Below are 23,655 nucleotides of genomic sequence, written 5' to 3'. Positions count from 1 at the left end.
TACTGGTATTAAAAAAATAAAAACCAGCCGGGCGCCGGTGGCTCACGCCTGTAATCCTAGCTACTCAGGAGGCTGAGATCTGAGGATCGCGGTTCAAAGCCAGCCAGGGCAGGAGAGACCGTGAGACTCCTATCTCCAATAAACCACCAGAAAACCGGAAGTGGCGCTGTAGCTCAAGTGGTAGAGCGCTCGCCTTGAGCTGAAGAGCTGAGAGACAGCGTCCAGGCCCAGAGTTCAAGCCCCACGACCGACAAAAAAAAATAAAAATAAAAATAAAAATAAAAACCATAGTAATATGTTTGCAACTAAGAAAAAGAAGAACAAATCCTGTCTAAACATAATATTCAAGCTTATCTACTATATGGTAGTTGCAGATATATATTTTAGAATGAAGGGCTTTAGTGGGGGAAAAAAGACTTAAAATGGGCTTAAGAGAGCCTTGGGAGTACTGGAGGAGTGCCTCAAGTGGTAGAGCACCAACCGCAAGAAAGCATGCCAAGGGAGAGCACAGAGAGGCCTGAGTTCAGGCCTTGGTAGTGATGGTAATAGAGGTAGAAGAGGTGGAGGTGGAAGGAAGAGGAAGAAGAAGAGGAGGAGGAGGAGGAGGAGCAGGGAGGAGGGAAGAGGGAAGAGGGAAGAGGGAAGAGGGAAGAAGGAGGAGGGAGGAGGGAGGAGGAGGGAAGAGGGAAGAGGGAAGAGGAAGTGGTGGTGGTAGTAGCAGGAGGAGCAGGAGCAGTTTGGGAGATGCCATCTCAACAGAATCTTTTGGTCTATGCATGTCATTCTTAGCTATGGTTGGAAGTGTAAAAAAGGCAGATCTTGATCTAAGTGCATGCACAGACAGGAAGCAAAATCCTGTCTCAAAAATAACCAGTGGATGTTGAAAATGAACTATACAACATGTGGGTTGAGACAGGAGGGAAAAATGGGGCAAGAGCAAGGGAAGAGGTGACATTGTCCAAAAAGAAATGTACTCTTTACCTGAATTATGTAAGTGCAACCCCTCTGTACATCACCTTTATAATAAAATTACAAAAACAAATAACCAGTGGAAAAATGGGCCAGAGACATGTTTCAACAGTAGAGCACCTGCATAGCAAGTATGAAGCCCTTGTTGAAACTCCAGTACTGCCGAAAAGAGAAAAAAAGCCTTGGAGTTAATGACTTTTAGATTAACATATTATTTGGCTCTTTTTTTTAACAACCAAGAAGACTGACGACAGATGTGCAACTTTTGAAGACTTAGAAATTCCTGACCTCAGAGAAACCAGATGTGTTGAGGATAAAGCTGAAGAAAAGACTCCATGAGCCCTTGTCACTGCACATTTTATTCTGCCTTCTTGTGGAATTATACTAGTCATCAAGCACTATTAAAGGCACCTACACACTCCTCTAGTAGGTGAGGGAGTTTGGTAAGTTACTCAACCTTTGTATACTTCGGCTTCTTCAATTTGTTGGTTCTGAGAAGATTCTATATTAATTTATACAAAGAACAGCGCTGGCACACAGTAAGTGATGTTAGCATGTTCATGCTGACTCTCAGTTACCTTCTCTCTTCTACTTTATTAATCCCATTCCTTTGAAAAGAAGGTCTTTGAGACCATTTGTTCAGCAATAGAATGCTTCCCAGGCTAAGCACCCAGATGGACCTGTTTAAAGACTGTGAGGAGCTTCAGCACCTGATTCAGAATTCAAACTGGAGTGATTGATATGCTATTCCCAAAGAGAAGCTAAACAAAATGAGACTAGACTGAACCCTGAAGCCAGCTAATCCCGGTTGTGCATGGGATTGTTTAAACAACTAGCAAACTGTAAACTGGCCTCTCCTTTCATATATCCATTATGATGAATACATAGCAGGTAGCTGGAAGCCGGCAGTCAGTTAAAATTCTGCCATCAATTAATATATAAAATAGTGATTTTTTGCATGAAATACATTTTGTGGTTTTTTTTGCCAGCCCTGGGATTTGAACTAGGGCCAGGGCCCTGAGTTTCACTGGAGCTGAGACAGCTCCACTTCTGGCTTTTGATGGCTAACTGAAGGTAAGCAGTCCCAGGAACTTTCCTTGCTCAGCCTGGCTTCAAAAGTGATCCCAAGATCTCAGATCTTTGAGCAGCTAGGAGTATAGGCGTGAACCACTGGTGCCTATAGATCAAAATATTATTTTTGTGTCTGTACCAATCCTGGGACATAAACTCAAAATGTGTGTGTGTAAAACAGACCCGAAGACCAATGGAACAGAATATAAGATCCAGAAATAGATCCACAGTCCTACAGCCAGCTGATATTCGACAAAGGAGCCAAAGACATACAATGGAAGAAACACAGCCTCTTCAACCACGGGTGCTGGGAAAACTGGGCGGCCACATGCAGAAAACTAAAAGTGGACCCCAGCCTATCACCATACACCAACATCAACTCAAAATGGATTAAAGACCTTAACATCAAACCTGAATCTCTGAAACTACTGCAGGACAGAGTAGGAGAGACACTTGAACTAATAGGCACAGGAAGGAACTTCCTGAACAGAGTCCCAGGGTCACAACAAATTGGAGAGAGACTCGACAAATGGGACTACCTTAAAATAAAAAGCTTCTGCACAGCTAAATCTATCGCAACCAAGCTAGAAAGACAACCAATTAATTGGGAAAAAATATTTACCAGAAATATATCAGACAAGGGGTTAACATCCTGTACATACAGGGAACTCAAGAAACTAATCCCTCCCAAACCTAACAAACCAATTACTAAATGGGCAAGGGAACTAAAGAGGGACTTCTCAGATGAAGAAATAAAAATGGCAAAGAAACACATGAGGAAATGTTCATCATCCCTGGTGGTGAAGGAAATGCAAATAAAGACAACCCTGAGATACCACCTTAGCCCAGTCAGAATGTCCCACATCCACAAATCAGCCAACGACAAATGCTGGAGGGGATGTGGAGAAAGAGGAACCCTATTACACTGCTGGTGGGAATGTACACTTATACAACCACTTTGGAAAGCAGTCTGCAGGGTCCTTAGAAAGCTAAAGATTGACCTCCCTTACGACCCAGTCATACCACTTCTAGGCATCTACCCTGAACAACAGGAACCAATATACAAGGACACGTGCACCTCCATGTTTATTGCAGCACTGTTCACAATAGCTAGGATATGGAAACAACCTAGATGCCCCACCACAGATGAATGGATCCAAAAATTGTGTTATCTATACACAATGGAATATTATGCAGCCATTAGAAATGACAAAATAATGGCATTTGCAGGGAAATGGATTGAGCTAGAAGGAATCATGTTGAGTGAGGTAAGCCAAGAGCAAAGAGACAAATGGTACATGGTCTCCTGATAAGTGGATACTAAATCCAAAATGTTAGGTGATAAGACAAAATTAACAGGATTTAAGAAACAAAGAACTCCCACTCATCTGGTTGAACCACTATTAAATATCCCCATGCTGCTGATCACATGTATGGTGTATATGTGTACACCGTTATATGTATGTTATAGACTGTGATAGACAATTTGCTCCAGGAAAGTTAGAATGAACTTGTGACTTTAAATGAGCATCATTATTCCACAATACTGTGAAATTTGGGAAATTATGTAATCACTTAATCAAAATTTAAAAAAAAAAAAGAACCTCCGAGAAGGTAGGGAGGGAAGGGATGGTAGGGGGAAAACAATGGGAGGGAGTAACAATGCTCAACAGGAAGTGTACTCATTACCTTGCTCATGTAACTGAAACCCTCTGTATAGTATCTTTACAATAAAAAATTAAAAAAAAAAACAACAAAGTGTGTGTGTGTGTGTGTGTGTGTGTGTGTGTGTGTGTGTGTGTGTGTGTGTGTGTGTGTGTGTGTGTGTGTGTGTGTGTGTGTGTGTGTGTGTGTGTGTGTGTGTGTGTGTGTGTGTGTGTGTGTGTGTGTGTGTGTGTGTGTGTGTGTGTGTGTGTTTGACCAGTCCTGGGGCTAGAACTCAGGGCCTGGGCATTGTCACCGAGCTTCTTTTTGCTCAAGGCTACCTCTCTACCACTTGAGCCACAGCACCACTTCTGGCTTTTTCTCTTTATGTGATACTAAACAATCAAACCCAGGGTTTCATGCATGCTAGGCAAGCACTCTACCACAAGCTACAATACCAGCCTCAAAATGGTATATTTTGAAATGTGTATTTTTTTGTACCAGTACTAGGGCTTGAACTCAGGATCTGGGCACTGTCCCTGAGATCTTCTGCTCAAAGTTAGTGCTCTATCACTTGAGTTACAGCTCTACTTCTGTTCTTTTTTTTTTTTTTTTTTTTTCCAGTCATCGGGCCTTAACTCTGGGCCTGGGCACTGTCCCTCAGCTCTTCAGCTCAAGGATAGTGCTCTACCACTTGAGCCACAGTGCCACTTCCAGCTTTTTCTGCTTATGTGCTGATGAGGAATCGAACCCAGGGCCTCATGCATGCAAGGCAAGCACTCTACCACTGAGCCATTTTCCCAGCCCCTCCACTTCTGTTCTTTTGGTGGTTTTTTTTGTGTTTTTTGTTGGTCATGGGGCTTGAACTTTGGGTCTGAGCACTGTCCCTCAGCTCTTCAGCTTAAGGCAAGCACTCTACCACTTGAGCTTCAGCACCACTTCCAGTTTTCTGGTGGTTTATTGGAGGTAAGAGTTTCACAGACTTTCCTGCCTGGGCTGCCTTTGAACCGTGATCCTCAGATCTCAGCCTCCTGAGTAGCTAGGATTATAGGTAAGAGCTACCAGCGCCCGGTTTTTGGTGGTTATTTTGAAGTAAGAGTCTCACAGATATTTTCTGTATAGGCTGGCTTCGAACCACAATACTCTAATCTCAGCCTCCTGAGTAGCTAGGATTAGGATTATAGGCATAAACCACTGGCACACAGAAAAAATAGTATTTTTAATATCTGAATTTGTAAGTTTTTCATATACTTTCTGAAAGTCACATCCTTTGGGGAAAAAATAATCAAAACTGAGGAGACATTAAGTACCACAGAGAATTCTTTTGCTGTCAGTTTTTTGGTCAGAATTATGAGCATTATGGCTAGTTAGAAATAACATTTTTAGAATTTAACATTCTTTTCAAAATCACTAAGTTTACCCAGTGAACAAAGACTTAAGAGATGAGCAGTCTGCAGAGGAATTACTCTGATATGGGACACTAACAGGTCTGCATAGTGCAATTGCAAACACCGCCTCTTTTGTATTTATTTTTGGTGGTACTGGGCATTGAATCTAACCTCTTAAATATGCTAAGCAAGCACTCTGTCACTTGAGCCACGGCCCAACATATTGCTGTTCAGTCTGGTAAAAGCATTATCAAGAGCACCTAATTCTGGGACCACAGCCTAAGGCAGGAACCAAAATTTGTCTTTCTAGAACATGCATGAATCCCCTATTTCCTGGAGCACCACACATGTGAGGAATAAAAGAATTCCAAACCAACCTGGGAAAACCTGTTCGACACACATGCTAGAGGTGCTTGCTCTACTGGTTCTGAATGGGACCAGTCTTTTAACCTAGAGGAGAGGTAAAGGGCCTCAATTCTGGTGGTCACTTGGAATGTCATAAAGTTAAGTGGCAGGAAACTGCTTAGACTCTTATCATTTCCTTATCTAGTAGAATTAGAATGTAATTCCAAGAAGACTAGGTATGGTGATATACACTGCAATCCTAGCCATTTGGGGAGGTTGAGGGAGATCCCAAGTTCAAGGCCAGGCCAGGCTACATAGCAATACCCTGTGTCCATTTCACTACTGTAACTGAGTTAGCTGAACTAAACATGAATAAGGTTATAAATAGCAGGTAATTTCATTATCTCAAGACCCTTACATCAGCTCTAGACAATGCTCTTAATTACCTCTCTTCTCCCCTTGCTTTCTAGTTAGAAATTTGGCATTTAATATTAAATTAATTTATTTATTAAATATTAAGTTATTTAAAACTTTCCTCATTAGTCAGGTTTCTATCTCTGAAATGGAAATATTTGAGAAAAGTATACTAGAATTCTGAAATTCTAAAAGGCTTTAAAAATGTTTTTGGTGGTACTAGGGTTTGAATTAAGGCCTCACATTCGCTAGGCAGGTGCTCTACCACTTAAACCATAAACCTCCAGCTCTTTTTTTGCTTCAGTAGGGTCTTCAATTTTTGCTGGAAGCCAATCTCAATCTTATCTATGGCCTCTAGCTTAGTTGTGATGATAGGCACATATTGTTACAATCAGTTTACTGTTTGACCTGGGATCTCACCAACTTTTTGTCCAGGTTAGAATCAAACCACACACTCCCAATCTCCATCTTTTGAATAGCTGCATGCTGGCCCTTTGCGTCTTTATTTGCACATAATAAAACAGAAGCACTGCAAGACTACACAGCCCAAGTGGCCAAGCTGGGTGACACTACATATCCAGCCTAACTCCAGGCCCGTGCTTCCATCTGCTCCATTTTTTTAAAATTTTATTTTATTTTATTTGTGAACATACTGTACAGAGGAGTTACAATTACATGGGCAGGATAATGCGTACATTTCTTACCAAGCATTGCAGCCTCCTCCTTTGTTTACCCTTCACATCCCTTCCCAGCCTCCCCCCTCCCCCACAATCCCAATCCTTCTTCTTCCCCCCCCTTCCCCCCCCCCCCCCGCACCGACGTTGTAAAGCTCGTTTTGGACATGACAACTTGTACTTCTCATTGTTGCAACAGGTCCATCTGTATCCTTAAACAACTGGTTTTTCCCCATCTCCTCCACAAGTTATACTGACATCAAATATAGTGAAAGCAGGGGTTATACTGTGGGGGAGGGACATACAAAGCAACAAAGAGATAATCTTATAAATGCGTTAGAAACACATGCATGAAAGAAAAAAAAAACCTTAAAATACACATCTAAGGGTTCATTTTCCTGACATCACATTATCTGACCTTTTCCGCTTGACTCATACATATACTAGATATTACAAATAAGGGAAACCATGGGACCTATGTTTCTTTGGGCCTGACTTACTTCACTTAATATAATTTTTTCCAAGTTTTTCCATTTCCTAACAAATGGGGCAATGTCATTCTTTCTGATGGAGGCATAGAATTCCATTGTGTATATATACCACATTTTCTTGATCCATTCATCTACTGAGGGGCATCTGGGTTGGTTCCATGTCTTAGCTATGGTAAATAATGCTGCAATAAACATAGTTGTGCTGGTAGCTTTAGTGTGGTCTTGTTTGCAAACATTTGGGTAAATGCCCAAAAGTGGGATTGCTGGGTCATAGGGGAGTTCTATGTGAAGTCTTTTGAGGAACCTCCATACTGCTTTCCAAAGTGGTTGAACAAGTTTACATTCCCACCAACAATGAAGTAAGGGTCCTTTCTGTCCACATCCCCTCCAGCATCTGTTGTTGTTAGAGTTCTTGATTTTTGCTGTTCTAACTGGAGTGAGGTGATATCTCAATGTTGTTTTGATTTGCATTTCTTTTATGGCTAGGGATGTTGAACATTTCTTCATGTGTCTATTGGCCATCCTTCTTTCTTCTTCAGAGAAGTTTCTCTTTAAGTCTTTCGCCCACTTATTTATTGGGCAGTTGTTTCTTTGAGGATTTGTTGTTGGGGGGTTTAATTTTTTGAGTTCCAAGTATATTTTAGATATGAGACCCTTGTCCGTTGTATGGCTAGTAAAGATCTTCTCCCAATCCGTGGGCTTTCTATTGATCTTGCTACCTAAGTCATTTGCCCTGCAGAAGCTCTGCAACTTTATGCAATCCCATTTGTCCAACCTTTCTTTGATTTGTTGTGTTTCCGGGTATCTATTCAGAAAATTTCGGCCTGAGCCAAGGAGACCTAGGGTTTCTCCTATTCCATCCTGTAATGTTTTCAGAGTGTCTGCTTTGAGTTCAAGGTCTTTGATCCATTTGGAGTTGATTCTGGTGCAGGGTGATATATAAGGATCTAGCTTAAGTTTTCTACATGTAGTTAACCAATTTTGCCAGCACCATTTACTGAAGAGGTTGTCTTTCTTCCATTCTATTGTTTTAGCTCCCTTATCGAAGATTAGATGGCTATAGGTCTGTAGGTTCATTTCTGGGTTTTCAATTCTATTCCATTGGTCCTGAGGTCTGTTCTTATGCCAGTACCAAGCTGTTTTGATTACCTGGCTTTATAGTAGAGTTTGAAATTTGGTATTGATATTCCTCCAGCAGTGTTCTTTCCATTGAGGAGCGTTTTTGCTATTTGGGGTCTTTTATTGTTCCATATGAATTTTTGGATTGCCTCTTCTATTTCCTTGAAGAATGAGGTTGGAATTTTGATAGGTATTGTGTTGAATTTGTAGATAGCCTTGGGAAGTATTGCCATTTTCACGATGCTAATCTTTCCAATCCAGGAGCATGGGAGGTTTTGCCATTTTTTAAGTTCTGTGTTGATTTCCTTTTTTAAGATTTTAAAGTTTTCATCATAGAGGTCCTTCACTTCTTTAGTTAATTTCTAGGTATTTTATTTTTTGTGGGGCTATTACAAATGGAGTTGCTTTCCTAATTTCAGCCACACTTTTCTCATTGTTGGCATACAGAAAAGCCATTGATATTTGGGGGTTAATTTTATAACCTGCTACTTTGCCAAAGTTTTGAATCAGCTTGAGTAATTTGGGAGTGGAGTCTATGGGATTCTTTAAATACAAGATCATGTCATCTGCAAAGAGGGAGAGTTTTATTTCTTCTTTCCCTATTTGGATCCCCTTTATGTCTGCATCTTGTCTTATTGCTGTAGCTAGGCATTCTAATACTAGATTGAAGAGAAGTGGAGAGAGTGGGCATCCTTGTCTTGTTCCTGAGTTAAGAGAAAATGGCTTTAGTTTTTCACCATTGAGTATAATGCTGGCTGTAGGTTTGTCATATACAGCCTTTATTGTATTGAGGAATGTTCCATGGATTCCTAATTTTTCCAAAACCTTCATCATAAAGGGGTGTTGGATCTTGTCGAATGCTTTTTCTGCATCGATTGAGATAACCATGTGGTTCTTATTCTTGCTCCTGTTGATGTGATGAATAATATTAATTGATTTGTGTATATTGAACCAGCTTTGCATCCCTGAAATGAATCCTGTTTGATCATGGTGTATTATTTTTTGGATGAATTGTTGAAGTCGATTGGCCAAAATTTTGTTGAGAAGTTTTGCATCAATGTTCATCAAAGAAATGGGTCTATAGTTCTCTTTCTTTGATGAGTCCCTTCCTGGTTTTGGGATGAGGGTTATGATGGCTTCATAGAATGTGTTGGGTAGTGAGCTTTCTCTTTCAATTTCATTGAAGAGTTGGAGGAGTATTGGTGTGAGCTCTGCTTTGAAGGCCTTGTAAAATTCCACTGTAAAACCATCTGGTCCTGGACTTTTCTTAGCTGGGAGGTCTCTTATTGCTGTTTCTATTTCAATGCTTGATATGGGCCTGTTAAGCTGGTTTAATTCATCTTGGTTTAGTTTTGGCATGTCAATATTTGCTAGGAAAAGGTCCATTTCTGTCAAGTTCTCAAACTTATTAGCATAAAGTTTTGAGAAGTATTCCCTTACAATGTTCTGAATCTTGGTTGTTTCCGTGGTGATGTTTCCATTCTCATCTCTGAGTTTATTAATTTGGGTGTGTTCTCTTCTTTTTCTGATAAGATTTGCTAAGGGTCTGTCAATTTTGTTAAGTTTTTCGAAGAACCAACTCTTTGTTTTGTTGATTCTTTCTATAGTTTTTTTGGATTCTAATTCATTTAATTCTGATTTAATTTTGATTATTTCTTTCCGTCTACTGGACTGGGGTTTATCTTGCTGCTCTTTTTCAAGGAGGTTTAGATGTGTCATTAAATTGCTAGTTTCAGATCTCTCCAATTTGTTGATGTAGGAGCTCAGAGCTATAAACTTGCCTCTGAGTACTGCCTTTGCTGTGTCCCAGAGGAGCTGGTAATTTGTGTGTTCATTTTTGTTGAATTCTGCTCCATTCTTAATGCTGAATCCCAATTACTAGAGGATCTTTCAAATCAATAAGTATTTGTTAGTCTCCTAAGATTAAAGGCCTAACACAGGTACTAATGGTACAGGTGTGAAGCTTTAAACAGATGAATGGTAAAATGTAAACAAGGGGACATGCAATCATATTGATTTTAAAAAAGTAAAACAAAAATACATGTAACATTTGTATGTAAATATTTTTCAGGCTTTTCTGTGTCCCACCTTGGCAATTTATTAAGTGTAAATGCAGCAAAATAAAATTTAGGTATGAAAGAGAAAAACATCTATTTTTCCCTTTACAAGTCTTTTGTCCCAGCCAAAGTTCTCTAACTTACCTCAACATCTGTCTGAAAGTTAAAGAGATCTATTCTTTGCCAGTTGCTTCCATCCAGGGCCAAGACATTCCAAGCCTAGGAGGTGGAGAAAAAAGAAGAGGGATAAGGGTAAAACAGATAAATAATAAGCCTGTTAAAGTCTTGACTCAACTTGTATTTCCAATTTTTTTTAATTTTAATTTTTTGCCAGTCCTGGGGCTTGAACTCAGGGCCTGGGCACTGTCCCTGAGCCTCTTTGTGCTCAAGGTTAGCGCTCTACCACTTGAGCCATAGTGCCATTTCCAGTTTTTTCTGAGTAGTTTACTGGGGATAAGAGTCTCACGGACTGGTCTGCCCCTGCTGGCTTTGAACTGCAATCCCCAGATATCAGCCTCCTAAGTAGCCAGGATTACAGGTGAGAACTACCAGCACCTGGCTGGTATTGTTGATATATATCAAGTTAATAATCAAATGTACAAGTATGCCAACACTGCATTATATTCACTATGAAAGATGTTTTAATTTTAATAATTTACTAAACTAAAACTCATACTTAATCTAAAAAAAACTGTATATTCATTGAAAACTCTAGTGAATACCTTGGAAATCTGTGCGCATCTGCACAAAGTTACTATGTCCAAGAAGGAAAAGATTCTAGAAACAAGGGAGAAAAAAAAAAGAGATGGTATTAATATTTCAGGATAACTTGAAAGATACAATCTAAAGCACCATATGTGTATGTAAGATTCCTCAATTTGAACACATAAGTGAACAATAATTTATATCACTACTGTGAAATAATAACTGTCTACATGTTCACATGCCATTTTAGACACACTATGCAAATTCTCTTAAAACAGAACTTACTAAAATTTTATTCCCCTTCTTCTAAGAAATGGAAAAGAACAAGTAGATTCTCAAAGACTAGCTCCCGGGCATTGGGCCTGGGGGAACTAAGTCCTTCCTATGCTAATATCTCTAACATAGCGTGCACACTCCTCTTTTGGTTGTGGATACACCAACAGGCTCAGATGTTTGAATCTTTTTTTTTTTTTTTTTTGGGTCCAGTCGTGGGGCCTGAACTCTGGGCCTGGGCGCTGTCCCTCAGCTCCTCAGCTTAAGGCTAGTGCTCTACCACTTGAGCCACAGCCCCACTTCTGGCTTTTTTCTTTTTGCTTCTGTGGTGCTGAGGAATCGAACCCAGGGCCTCATGCATGCAAGGCAAGCGCTTTGCCACTGAGCCACCTTCCCAGCCCAGATGTTTGAATCTTAAGTAACATGGTTTATAAAGGCTGGACAAAGCTGGGTGCCAGTGGCTCACATCTGTAACCCTGCTACTTGGGAGGCTGAGATCTAAGGATTGCGGTTCAAAGCCAGCCAGGGCAGGAAAGTCCATGAGACTCTTATCTCCAATAAGCTACTGAAAAAAAAAAAAGCATTAGTGCAGCTGTTGCTCAAGTGGTAGAGTACTAGCCTTGAGCAGAAAAAGCTCAGGGCCTAGGTCCTGAGTTCAAGTCCTAGGACTGTCAAAAAAGAAAAACGGCTGGAAGATACCTATGTGGTTGGATGTATTTGTTCAACTGGTTAAAAAAAAGAATTATTCACCAGTTGGCTCAGTGTTTAAGCAACTGGTTTTCCTGACAAAAATTCAAGAAGTCAAAACATAAGATGAGAGAAAGGGAAGCAAGCAAGACGCTGCCTGCCACCATCAGGCTTCCTGGAGGGAACAGCAGCTGCCTCTGCCTGTGGGGCGGGGGTGTGGACAGTCTGTCACCTCAGTGCCGTCCAGCCACAGCCGAGAGTAAAGAGCAGCTCCTCTGTGAGCAAGCAGGTGGGTAAAGCCTGGGATGGCTCTGCCTCAACTCTGGTAGTCCTGGAAAGTAAATGAAAGGCTGTGCCTGCAAGTGGAAGTGGGAGGAGGGTGACATGGCTATCAGCCTCCTAGAAAGTTCCTTGGAATTCTTCAAAGTAACTATCAGTGGTGAGCTAAGAGTTCCTGGGCTGGGTGTCGCAGAAGTGGGTGCTTCAATGTGTTCCCTTAAGCGGTATCATGGGACCAGAGACTGAGCAGGTGGCACTTTCCCCCATTGGATCCTGTGGACAGCAGGGGACAGAAGTACTACAAGGGCTATGATTGCCTGAGAAAGTTAGTGGACCGTAGTGCATGAAAAGCTGGTGGCTGAGATACATGTGCTTATATAAACATTAAACATTGCATGCCTACACTGCCTCTATAGGAACACATCTTTTCTTTTCTTTTTTTTTTTTTTGTCAGTCATGGGATTTGAACTCTGGGCCTGGGCACTGTCCCTCAGCTCTTCATCTCAAGGTGAGTGCTCTACCACTTGAGCCACAGCGCCACTTCTGGTTTTCTGGTGGTTTATTGGAGATAAAAGTCTCATGGACTTTCCTGCCTGGGCTGGCTTTGAACCACAATCCTCAGATCTCAACCTCCTGAGTAGCCACGGGTGCCTGGCTAGGAACACATCTTTTCTAACACACTGCCCTGCTGCCCCACAGGCTGCCTTCCATTCCCTGCCATATGCCTGTTTCTCAACAAATCAAGCATAAGAACAAGGCAGGTACAGAAAATCACATTTCATGATGGGGTTGAGTTCTAACACGTAAGATAAAGGTAGAAGGAGTTCCTAAATTTCCCTGGAAAATCCCTTGTGCCTCCCTGGAGAAAGCCAAATTCTCCCAGTTTGCAGTAGCAACCATGTTGGGAAGAAGTTACTGACTATAAAGTATGTACCAGTAACTCTGCAGAATAAATGTGCCCATCAGGTATGTGCTACTACTATCTCTTTTTTACAGACAGACATGGAGCCTAGAGAGGTTAAGTTACCTGCCCAAGACACACATATAGTAAGAGCAGAGCTAGGATTTGAACCCTACATAGTCTGGAGGGCTCAAGAGCCCAAGCCATTATCACTGCATATGCACACTTGAACTAGATGTTCTCTGTCATCACAAGGTAAAGCAGTTCTAATGTACCGTGCATGTGGCTGGAAAAAAAAAACTCCTGATAGGTGAAGCATGACACTCGCATACCAAGACACACTAGAACCAGCAGGTAGGACAAAGTCTCATTGATCATCCCAGGCTTACCACTCAATTTTATGGGCACTTAATGAACATATATGCTGCTTGAGGTGTTTTTACTACTGTGGTATGGCCCTCCACCCCGTGAATGTAATTTGCATTTTCACAAATAGGCATGACACTTCGAACTGCCAAACTGCAGCCTAGGCAAATCTCTTGATTCTTTATGAATGCTCTGAAGGATAAAGCCTGGATTACTAGCTACTGAAGGAGTGAGAATTATACTCTTCTGTGTACAAGGCAGCAGGGTTTAACTATGCATGGGGAGCATATGGTTAGATGTACTTCCAGACTACACATTCCCCATTAGTCCATTTGGCCACTTTTGCACAAGTGGGTCCTGTTTAATTATGAAGCTTTACAGTACGTTTCAAAATCTGGTCATGTAAAACCCTTCAAATTCATTGATGATGAATGAATTTTCATTTAGGATGTAGAACATACATATCAGTTTTCACAGAAAAACTTTCTGAAACTTTTACTGGAATTACACTGAACTTACAGAAAATGTAGGGAGAATTGAAATTTTTCACAATGTTAAATTTTCAATCTAGAAATAATATATTCTGTTTATCCAGTTAATTTCCTCACAGTATTTCTGTAGTTTTTCACATAGGTACCTTGCTTATTTTAGATAGTCTTCTTTATTTCATGTTGTTACTATGGAGTATTTTAAAAGTTATTTTCTTATTATGGTAGTATATATAACCTATCTATACATTGATTTTGTATCTAGCAACATTTCTCATATAGTCAATTTTCTATTTATAAAATAATTTTGTAAATGACAATTTTCTTCCAACAATTATGCTTTTTATTTTTTTTCTTGCAGTAGTGATAAACAGAACTGGTAATGAAAGTCATCTGTATGATTTCCACCATGGAGAAACACCCATCACTCTTCAATTACTGACTTCATTTACTATTCCTGTCTTTGCAATTATTTTATGTTGTTACACCCCATAAAACAACTCCGTTTTGTTATGCATGATTTTTAACACCCTTATAACACCCTTTAACATAACCTTACGCTTTAAATTTTTGTCGAAAATAAGAACAGGTAGTATAGTCACCATGTATGTTCCTCCCAATTCCCTTATTAACATATTGCTTCAGTATGGCCCATCTGTTTGAATGAACCATTATTGATATGGTAACTAAAGTCCATAGTTTACAAAGTTCATGTTTTCTATTGTAGAGTTAAGATTTATGCATCTTGCAAATGAATAATGTCATGTGTCAGTATGACATGTGTGAGTGTACTATCCTAAGAACCTATGCTGAAGCATTGCTTAATGGTAGAACCTAGAACAATAAAAATCAGAAAACTGCAGAAATTACACTTGAATTTTTTTAGAGGTTCCAAGTATCTCTTCAAATTTCTAATCTCTTCACTTATTCTAACAACCATCTTCTGTAAATTCTCTCATGCTATCTGTAAGAGCTGATTTGTTATGGTTGTTGTTTATGCCTGGGCTAGGGCTTGAACTCAGGGCCTGGGTGCTGTCCCTGAGCTTTTGTGTGAGTCATATCTCCACTTCCAATGTTTTTGGTAGTTAATTGGAGATAAGAGTCTCACAGACTTTGCTGCTAGGCTGGAACCAGGATCCTCAGATCTCAGCCTCCTAAGTAGCTAAGCTTACAGGTGTGAAGAACCACTGGCTCCCAGCTTATAAGACCTGTTTTAGTGCTCATATATCAACTCCAATAACAAGGTCATCAAAAATTCTGCTTAGCAGGCACCCATGGCTCACACCTGTAATCCTCGCTACTCAGGAGGCTGAGATCTGAGGATCGTGGTTCAAAGCTAGCCAGGGCAGGAAAGTCCATGAGTCTCTTATCTCCAATAAACCACCAGAAAACCAGAAGTGGTGCTGTGGCTCAAGTGGTAGATCGCTCGCCTTGAGCTAAAGAACTCAGGGACAGTGCCCAGGCCCAGAGTTCAAGCCCCACGACCAACCAAAAAAAAAAAAATTCTGCTTATACTGACTGTATTCTCATTTGTGCTCCTTTGAGTGTTTTATAATGTTAGACTGAATAGTGAAAAATGTGGAATAATTTTATCATAGCTTATTACTTCTAAGAGAATATAAGCCCTTCCCATTGAAGGTTAGTGTCTGCTCATTCATAATCCTTCTAGAGTTCAGCTGCACTGGAGCTGGATCACAGTTTAAAATACATTTGGGGGAACAGTTCTAACACTTCCAGCCTTTTTTGCACTGGTTATTTTTATTTATTTTGGCAATCTAAGAGCTTGAACTCTGGGCCTGGGAGCTGTCTCTGAACTTTTTTGTGCTTAAGGCTTAGCACTCTACTACTTGAGCCATACATTTCCAGTTATGATTATGGGTTTTTTTGTATTTTTTTATGGTTAATTGAAGAGTCTCATGGACTTTACTGCCTGGGCTGGTTTCAAACCACAATCCTCAGATCTCAGCCTCCTGAAGTAGCGAGGATTACAGGTATGAACCACTGGCACCTGACTACACTGGTTACTTCTGAAGATAGGATCTCACTTTTTGCCTGGGCCAGCCTGGACTGTGATCCCACTGTAACTGGATAATGGGTATTTTACCTTTTTATTATAATTATAAATAAAATATGCACACTTTTTGTCAATTACAACAATTAAAAGGACATTAGTCTTTTGAGTACAAATGCTTTTACCAAAAAGCATTAGCCTGCCTTGTTTCTATATGTTTCTATGTTTCAGAATTAAGGTTCACTACACAGTGAGTGGGGGTGTGGCTTAGTAGAATATTTGCCTTGCCTGTTTAAGACCCTAGGTTCCATCTCTAGAACTAGAAGTCATAACAGGTGTTTTACCTATTTATAGTTAAATAAGTGTGGATTTGGGGATGTCAAGAAAATCACTAAACAGCAATAAATGTTTAGAGAGAAAGATGAGCTTTAAACAGGCCTTAATTCAAATGTACACAGACCTTTGAAGTCCAAATATCGTGTTCTGGCCAGCTATGGGATCATGATGAAGTCATTTGACCATTGAAGCCTTAAGGTTTTTCATCTACAAAGTAGAGATGAAAGCAGGATGCTGAGAGCTCAAATCTATAATCCTAAATTTCTAAAAAAGGCTAGAGTATTCTGGGCTATATAAATTGTTTTTCTTTTTTAATTGCTCTACTGGGGTTTGCACTTAGGACCTTGTGTTCTACTACCTTAATTAGGCCTCCAGCCCTTTTGTATTATTATTTTGTCTTTGGAATAAGGTCTCAATATCTTTGCCTTGGCTAGCCTTGAATTAATGAGGCAGGAGTCCCTATACCTCCCAAGTAGCTGGGATTACAGGCATGTACCACCATATCTGGCTATAAACTCTCAAAACCACCACCTTTTAGGCCAGGACACCACATTTAGAAAGCTGTTAGAAGTGGAATTAAAAGTAAAGCAATAGGGCTGGGAAGGTGGCTCAGCGGTAGAGCGCTTGCCTTGCATGCATGAGGCCCTGGGTTCGATTCCTCAGCACCACATAAGCAAAAAGTAAAAAGCCGGAAGTGGCACTGTGGCTCAAGTGGTAGAGCGCCAGCCTGGAGCTGAAGAGCTGAGGGACAGCGCCCAGGCCCAGAGTTCAGGTCCCACGACTAGACCAAAAAAAAAAAAAAAAAAGTAAAGCAAAGGCCTGCTGCTAGTGGCTCACATATGTTGTCTCAGCTACTCAGAAGGCTATGATCTGAGGATCTAGGTTCAAGGCTAACCTGCATAGACAAATTCAAGACACTAATTTTCAATTAATCACCAAAAAGACAGAACTGGAGGCATGGGTTATTTGGTAAAGTTTATTCTTTGAATCTTTGAGTTTTGAGTTCAAAGCCCAGTTATCACCAAAAGGAAAAAAAAAAAGGAAATTACATTGGTAACTATACTGTTAACTAAACTACAGGTCTTATTCAAAGTCTACTACTATCCCCACTGAAGCAGAAGAAAAGGTCTGACCCATGATCAATCCAGATCATATACTGCATTTGGCTATCATGTGTTTGCTCCAGTCCTCTGACATTTGAACTTTATGTCTTCAGCTTTACATTTCATGATTTCAAATTTTCTTAAGCATGTAGGCCAGTTACTTATAAAGTATTCCTATGTCTGTCTGATGTTTCCTCATGAACAAAATCAATGCTAGCATTATCCCCACCTCTGGTCCTCAGCTCCAACCAGACCTGAGCTCCTCCCTACCGTAGAGTTCCCACCATAGAGCTGGCCACTCCCTCTTTTCCCCTACACCTACCTGTGCACGCCACTTGCCCCAGAGCTACCTGCCAGGATGAAGGCAGATGCCATACTGCTGCCTCTTCAGGGGGATATATGGCCCCTCTAATAAACCTTATAATAATCTTTCTCCTGTGCCTGCCTACCTCTGCATGGTCTTCTGGGATGGTCATGATGGATCCTAACAATAAGGATATAAATTCTATCAGAACTGACACAGGAGTGATACGGGGCTTTTCTTGGTATATCTCATCAGGAAGCCTGTGGTACTCACCTGTCTGATTTCTGGTGATGCCTACAAGTCATCTACTTAAGATGCTCTGCCCGACTGCTTTGTTATCATTTTTTTTTTTTTGGTGCCAGTCATGGGGCTTCAGCTCGGGGCTTGGGTACTATCCCTGAGCTTCTTTTTGCTCAAGGCTAGTACTCTACCACTTGAGCCACAGCGCCACTTGTGGCTTTTTCTGTTTATATGGTACTGAGGAATGGAACCTAGGGCTTCATGCATGCTAGGCAAGTACTCTACCACTAAGCCACATTCCAAGCCTTTATTTACTATTTTTACCTTGGAAATTAGTTTGTATCTTGTGGGAAGATTATTTGAAACTATATAAATTCTGTTTTTCACCCTACATTTGTATATCTCATTACTTCTAAAATTGGTAAAAAGAAAAAGAATCAGGCATTTAACCTTGCATTTATTTAAAAAAAAAAAAAAAGCTAGGTGCCGGTAGCTCATGCCTATAATCCTAGCTGCTCAGGAGGCTCAGATCTGAGGATCATAGTTCAAAGCCAGCCAGGGCAAGAAAGTTTGTGAGACTCTTTTTTTTTTTTTGGGGGGGGGGGTCTGGTCTTGGGGCCTGAACTCTGGGCCTGGGCGCTGTCCCTTAGCTCTTCAGCTCAAGGCTAGTGCTCTACCACTTGAGCCACAGCGTCACTTCCGTTTTTTTTCTTTTTGCTTATGTGGTGCTGAGGAATCAAACCCAGGGCCTCAGGCATGCAAGGCAAGTGCTCTACCACTGGGCCACCTTCCCAGCCCGTTCGTGAGACTCTTATCTCCAAAAAACATTAAAAAACCAGAAGTGGTGCTGTGGCTCAAGTGGTAGAGAGCTAGCCTTGAGCTGAAGAGCTGAGGGACAGTGCCCAGGCCTAAAGTCCAGGCCTCACAACTGACCAAAAAAAAAGCCCCAAAACACAAAAAACCACTAGGGCTGGGAATGTGACTTAGTGGTAGAGTTCTTGTCTAGCATGCATGTAGCCCTGGGTTAGATTCTTCAGTACCACATCCACAGAAAAAGCCAGAAGTGGTGCTGTGGCTCAAATGAAAGAGTGCTAACTAACCTTGAGCAAAAGAAGCTCAGGGACAGCATCCAGGTCCCAAGTTCAAGCCCCAGGACTAGCACAAAAATAAAATAAAATAAAATAAACAAGCCGGGTGCCCAGTGGCTCATGCCTGTAATCCTAGCTAATCAGGAGGCTGAGATCTGAGGATCATGGTTCAAAGCCAGCCTGGCAGGAAAGGCCGTGAGACTCTTATCTCCAATAAATCATCAGAAAACCAGAAGTGGTGCTGTGGCTCAAGTGGTAGAGAGCTCGCCTTGAGCTGAAGAGCTCAGGGACAGCGCCCAAGCCCAGAGTTCAAGCCCCATGACCGCAAAAAAACAACAACAAAAAACACTACAATAGAGATGGGCACCTGGGGCTGGGAAGGTGGCTCAGTCTGAGGTAGAGCGCTTGCCTTGCATGCATGAGGCCCTGGGTTCCATTCCTCAGCATCACATAAACAGAAAAAAAAAAAAAAAGTCAGAAGTGGTGCTATGGCTCAAGGGGTAATGTGCTAGCCTTGAGGTGAAGAGCTGATGGACAGCACCCAGGCCCAGAGTTCAGGCCCCACAACCAGACCCCCCCAAAAAAAGAAAAAGTAAGACAACAAAAAGAAATGGGCACCAACATAGATATTAGAGACTATAAAAGTATTCTAACTGATTAAGCAAAAACAAGATTAGTTAACTGGAACCTCTCTGAATATCAACTTTACAATAAAATTAAATTAAAAAAAAAACAGGATCAGTAAATCAGATTTTCAGCCTCAATTAATCAATGATTTAATACTAATGTTCAACAGACACTAGTAGCTTAAATAAGAGCAAAAATGATACAATACATATGCATACGTGCATTTAAAAATGCATATATGCATAAATTTATACACATGTATATTTACATACCTAGAAGAACTTGCTTATAACAATAGAACTGTATGGGGTAATGAGGGAGAGAAGAGGAGAAGGAAAGAATGGCGGAGGGGAATAATACACAAATAGTTTGCATATCTGTATGAAACGGGAAAGAAATCTCATTGAAAGCTGTTAAATATAATATAGTAAAAATAGCCATACTGCCAAAATTAATATACAAATTCAACGCAATTCTTATGAAAATCCCAATGATGCTCATTACTGAAATACAGAAAACAGTCCAAAAATTCATATGGAACAACAAAAGACCTAGAATAGCTAAAACAATTCTAGGGAATAAAGACAACATGGGAGGGATCTTAATGCTGGACTTCAAACTCTACTATAGAGCTCTAATAACAAAGACAGCTTGGTACTAGCATAAAAACAGACCCGAAGACCAATGGAATAGAAGATCCAGAAATAAATTCACACACCTGCAGTCAGCTGATATTTGACAAAGGAGCCAAAAACATACAGTGTTGAAGATGCACAGCCTCTTCAACTACTGGTGCTGGGAAAACTGGGTGGCCACATGCAGAAAACTAAAAGTGGACCCCAGCCTGTCACCATTCACTAACATCAACTCAAAATGGATTAAAGACCTTAACATCAAACCTGAATCTCTGAAACTACTGCAGGACAGAGTAGGAGAGACACTTGAACTTAAAGGCACAGGCGGGAACTTCCTGAACAGAGTCCTAGGGTCACAACAAATTGGAGAGAGACTCGACAAATGGGATACCTTAAAGTAAAAAGTTTCTGCACAGCTAAAAATATAGTAACCAAACTAGAAAGACATCCAACTAACTGGGGAAAAAATATTTACTAGCAATGTATCAGATAAGGGGTTAATATCCAGTATATACAGGGAACTCAAGGAACTAATCCCTCCCAAACCCAACAAACCAATTACTAAATGGGCAAGGGAACTAGAGAGAGACTTCTCAGAAGAGATAAAAATGGCAAAGAAACATATGAGGAAATGTTCACCATCCCTGGTAGTAAAGGAAATGCAAATAAAACAACCCTGAGATACCATCTTACCCCAGTCAGAATGGCCCACATCCTAAAGTCAGCCAATGACAAATGCTGGAGGGGATGTGGAGAAAGAGGAACCCTACTACACTGCTGATGGGCAGACACTAATATAACCATTTTGGAAAGTAGACTGGAGAGTCCTCAGAAAGCTAAATATTGACCTCTCTTATGACCCAGTCCAGTCCTTTTTACCTGGGGAGCCTGGTTGGTGTTTCAGGCTACTTCCTTGAAGATTAACAAAAACCTAAGAAAATCTGATTGCATATTTAGACTTAGGTACCAACCATAAACTAGTATATAACAGTTGATTGAAACAATGAGAAAGAAGTCTACAGATTTCTACATTTGAGTTCAACCACATTGCAATGGTACCATGTTGTCTAATGCAAGGTAAAAGAAAAAGAAAAAAACAATAAACAAAAGAGAAAAAAAGACTTTAACTAGAAGACTACACAGATGTTTAAGCTCAAAACTGCAATGTGTGTCCTCCAAAGAGCATCTTGCCTGATGGGCTACCCTGGCATATATAAAGCAGAAAGCATCACAGACAGCAAGAGGTAGAGGTTCCAGTCCTTTAAGGTACATGGAGTACTGAAAGCAACCAGCAGGCAAGAACACTCACTCAATGACATCCACACAGGAACAGGCCCCTCACCTGCACTCTCCCCAGGCACCCATGGTTACATACAGCACTGGGCTGTATATCTTTGTCACTCCAGCAAAAATCACAATTATTTTCACTTTTCACTCACGGGACTGGCTTGCAAATTTGAGAAAATTTGGAAAATGTACTTTCATTTTATTATTTACAATGGCAAACTATTAAAACCATCAAAGGAAGCCAGGCGCCAGTGATTCATGCCAGTAATCCTAGCTACTCAAGAGGCTGAGATCTGAGGATTGTGGTTCAAAGCCAGCCCAGGCAAGAAAGTCCCTGAGACTGTTATCTCCAATTAACCACCAGGAAACTGGAAGAGGTAGTATGGCTCAAGTGGTAGAATGCTTGCCTTGAGCTAAAAAGCTCAGGGGCAGTACCCAGGCCAAGAGTTCAAGTCCCACAACCGACAAAAACAAAAAAACCAAAGGATGTGGAGCTTTCTTGTTGTTTTTTGTTTTTTTGTTTTTTTAATCACTAGAACTATTAGGCTCAGTGGAGGCAATCCAATATTCCCTCACCAAGCCAGCACACACTATGAACACTTACTTGGGTCATGTAGCCATGTAAGTTTAAAAAGGAAACAGTGGGGATGTGATTTTCATAACTGTATCTCATGAGAAGTTTCTTTTACTATTCCTTATCACTAACAGGAGCATTGTCCCCTGTCAATACAGGTATGGCTAAGCCCCTATGGAGGTTATCTCCTAGAGGAAACATAGCATGAGGAGATATTGTGTCTACACTTGATTTTTAATGGGAAAGCAACTGCAATAAAAAGTTAAGTAATTAAGGTTAAACACAATCATATTAAAATTTACAAGATGAGCTTTAGGCTAATGAACTCAAGCAAGACATCTTTCCTCAGAAAGAGAATGATTCCTTCCAAGAGAACTTCTTATAATACAAAGTAATTATCATTTATCATACCCACCCCCCCATACCAATCTGCTTATGCCCCAGTAGTTGTTGGTTTAATATAAGATGATAGAGTCCAATTTCCACTGAAATTGAATTGGTCCAGCTGGATAAAATGAAGCACTGGCTCCATGAACTTCCATAGTAATCAAATTCTTTACTGATATGATTCTAGCACTAGCTTATATTCAGATCCATATTAAGACTGTTTATCAATTATTTCCAATAAAACAAATAGCATCCCCAAATAGTATTTATTAAATATACAGGCAGCCAAGCTGATATTAACCACAATAAGACCTAACACTTATTTAATGCATCTTCCTCTGTCAGGCACACTAAGGACTGGAAACAACCCCCAAAGAACTATTAAAATTCCCATTTTACAGATGGGAAAGTTAAGGTCAATAAAGTAACTAAAAGCACATATAACAAATAAGACTGAGGGGCTGGGAAGGTGGCTCAGTGGTAGAGCGCTTGCCTTGCATGCATGAGGCCCTGGGTTCGATTCCTCAGCACCACATAAGCAAAAAGAAAAAAGCCGGAAGTGGCGCTGTGGCTCAAGTGGTAGAGTGCTAGCCTTGAGCTGAAGAGCTGAGGGACAGCACCCAGGCCCAGAGTTCAGGCCCGACAACCGGACCCAAAAAACCCCAACAACAAACAAACAAACAAAAAAACAATTAAGACTGAGCTCACAATACAGAAAATTTGGCACCAAAAATAATATAGACAATAGTGATGTAGATAATTAGGCAATCTATGTTACTGATATAGATTACAACAAATATTCCCATCACTATGATCAGTATATAACTGACTTCCCAGGGAAAGTGAAAGTCTGTTTATAGAGCTGTGTTGAGTTCACAGGGCAGAAAGAACTTGGCACATTTAGCTTATGAGTAAAAACTGGGTAGAAAAGGTAAACTTACAGAACTTAGCAACAAACTAAAAATGAGCAAGATAAATATGTGAATAACATTAAGCATTCTTAATGTTAGCAATAATCAGATAATTCTAGTGAATTCAAAATCAATTGTGGAAGGCTGGATGTGGTGGCTAGCACGTCCCAGTATTTGGAAGGTGGAGGAAGTAAATCATGAGATGAATCATGAGTTCAAAGCCAGTATGGGGTACCGAAGCAACACCCTGCCTCCAGAAAAAAGTGATAGTTAAAGATGAA

At 40.6% G+C, this 23,655-nt stretch overlaps 1 protein-coding gene across 2 annotated transcripts in view; it reads right to left on the bottom strand.

Annotated features, from left to right (window-relative positions):
* Positions 1-23,655, bottom strand: part of Fbxl2 (F-box and leucine rich repeat protein 2) — a 70,993-nt gene that overhangs the window by 19,819 nt on the left and 27,519 nt on the right. For both annotated transcript variants that reach the window (XR_011368697.1, XM_070006503.1), the window contains exons 3-4: positions 10,895-10,949; positions 10,317-10,391 (exon numbers count right to left, since the gene is read on the bottom strand). Coding sequence is in view for 1 of the 2 variants with exons in the window: in XM_070006503.1 (XP_069862604.1) it covers positions 10,317-10,391; positions 10,895-10,949 (130 nt within the window). In the remaining variant the exon portion in view is untranslated. The remainder of the gene's footprint in view (positions 1-10,316; positions 10,392-10,894; positions 10,950-23,655) is intronic.

This window comes from Dipodomys merriami, unplaced genomic scaffold (assembly GCF_024711535.1).
Source record: "Dipodomys merriami isolate MVZ:Mamm:240054 unplaced genomic scaffold, mDipMer1.0.p SCAF_7, whole genome shotgun sequence".
Classification (NCBI taxonomy): Eukaryota; Metazoa; Chordata; class Mammalia; order Rodentia; family Heteromyidae; genus Dipodomys; species Dipodomys merriami.
This window is presented reverse-complemented; position numbering and strand designations above follow the sequence as displayed.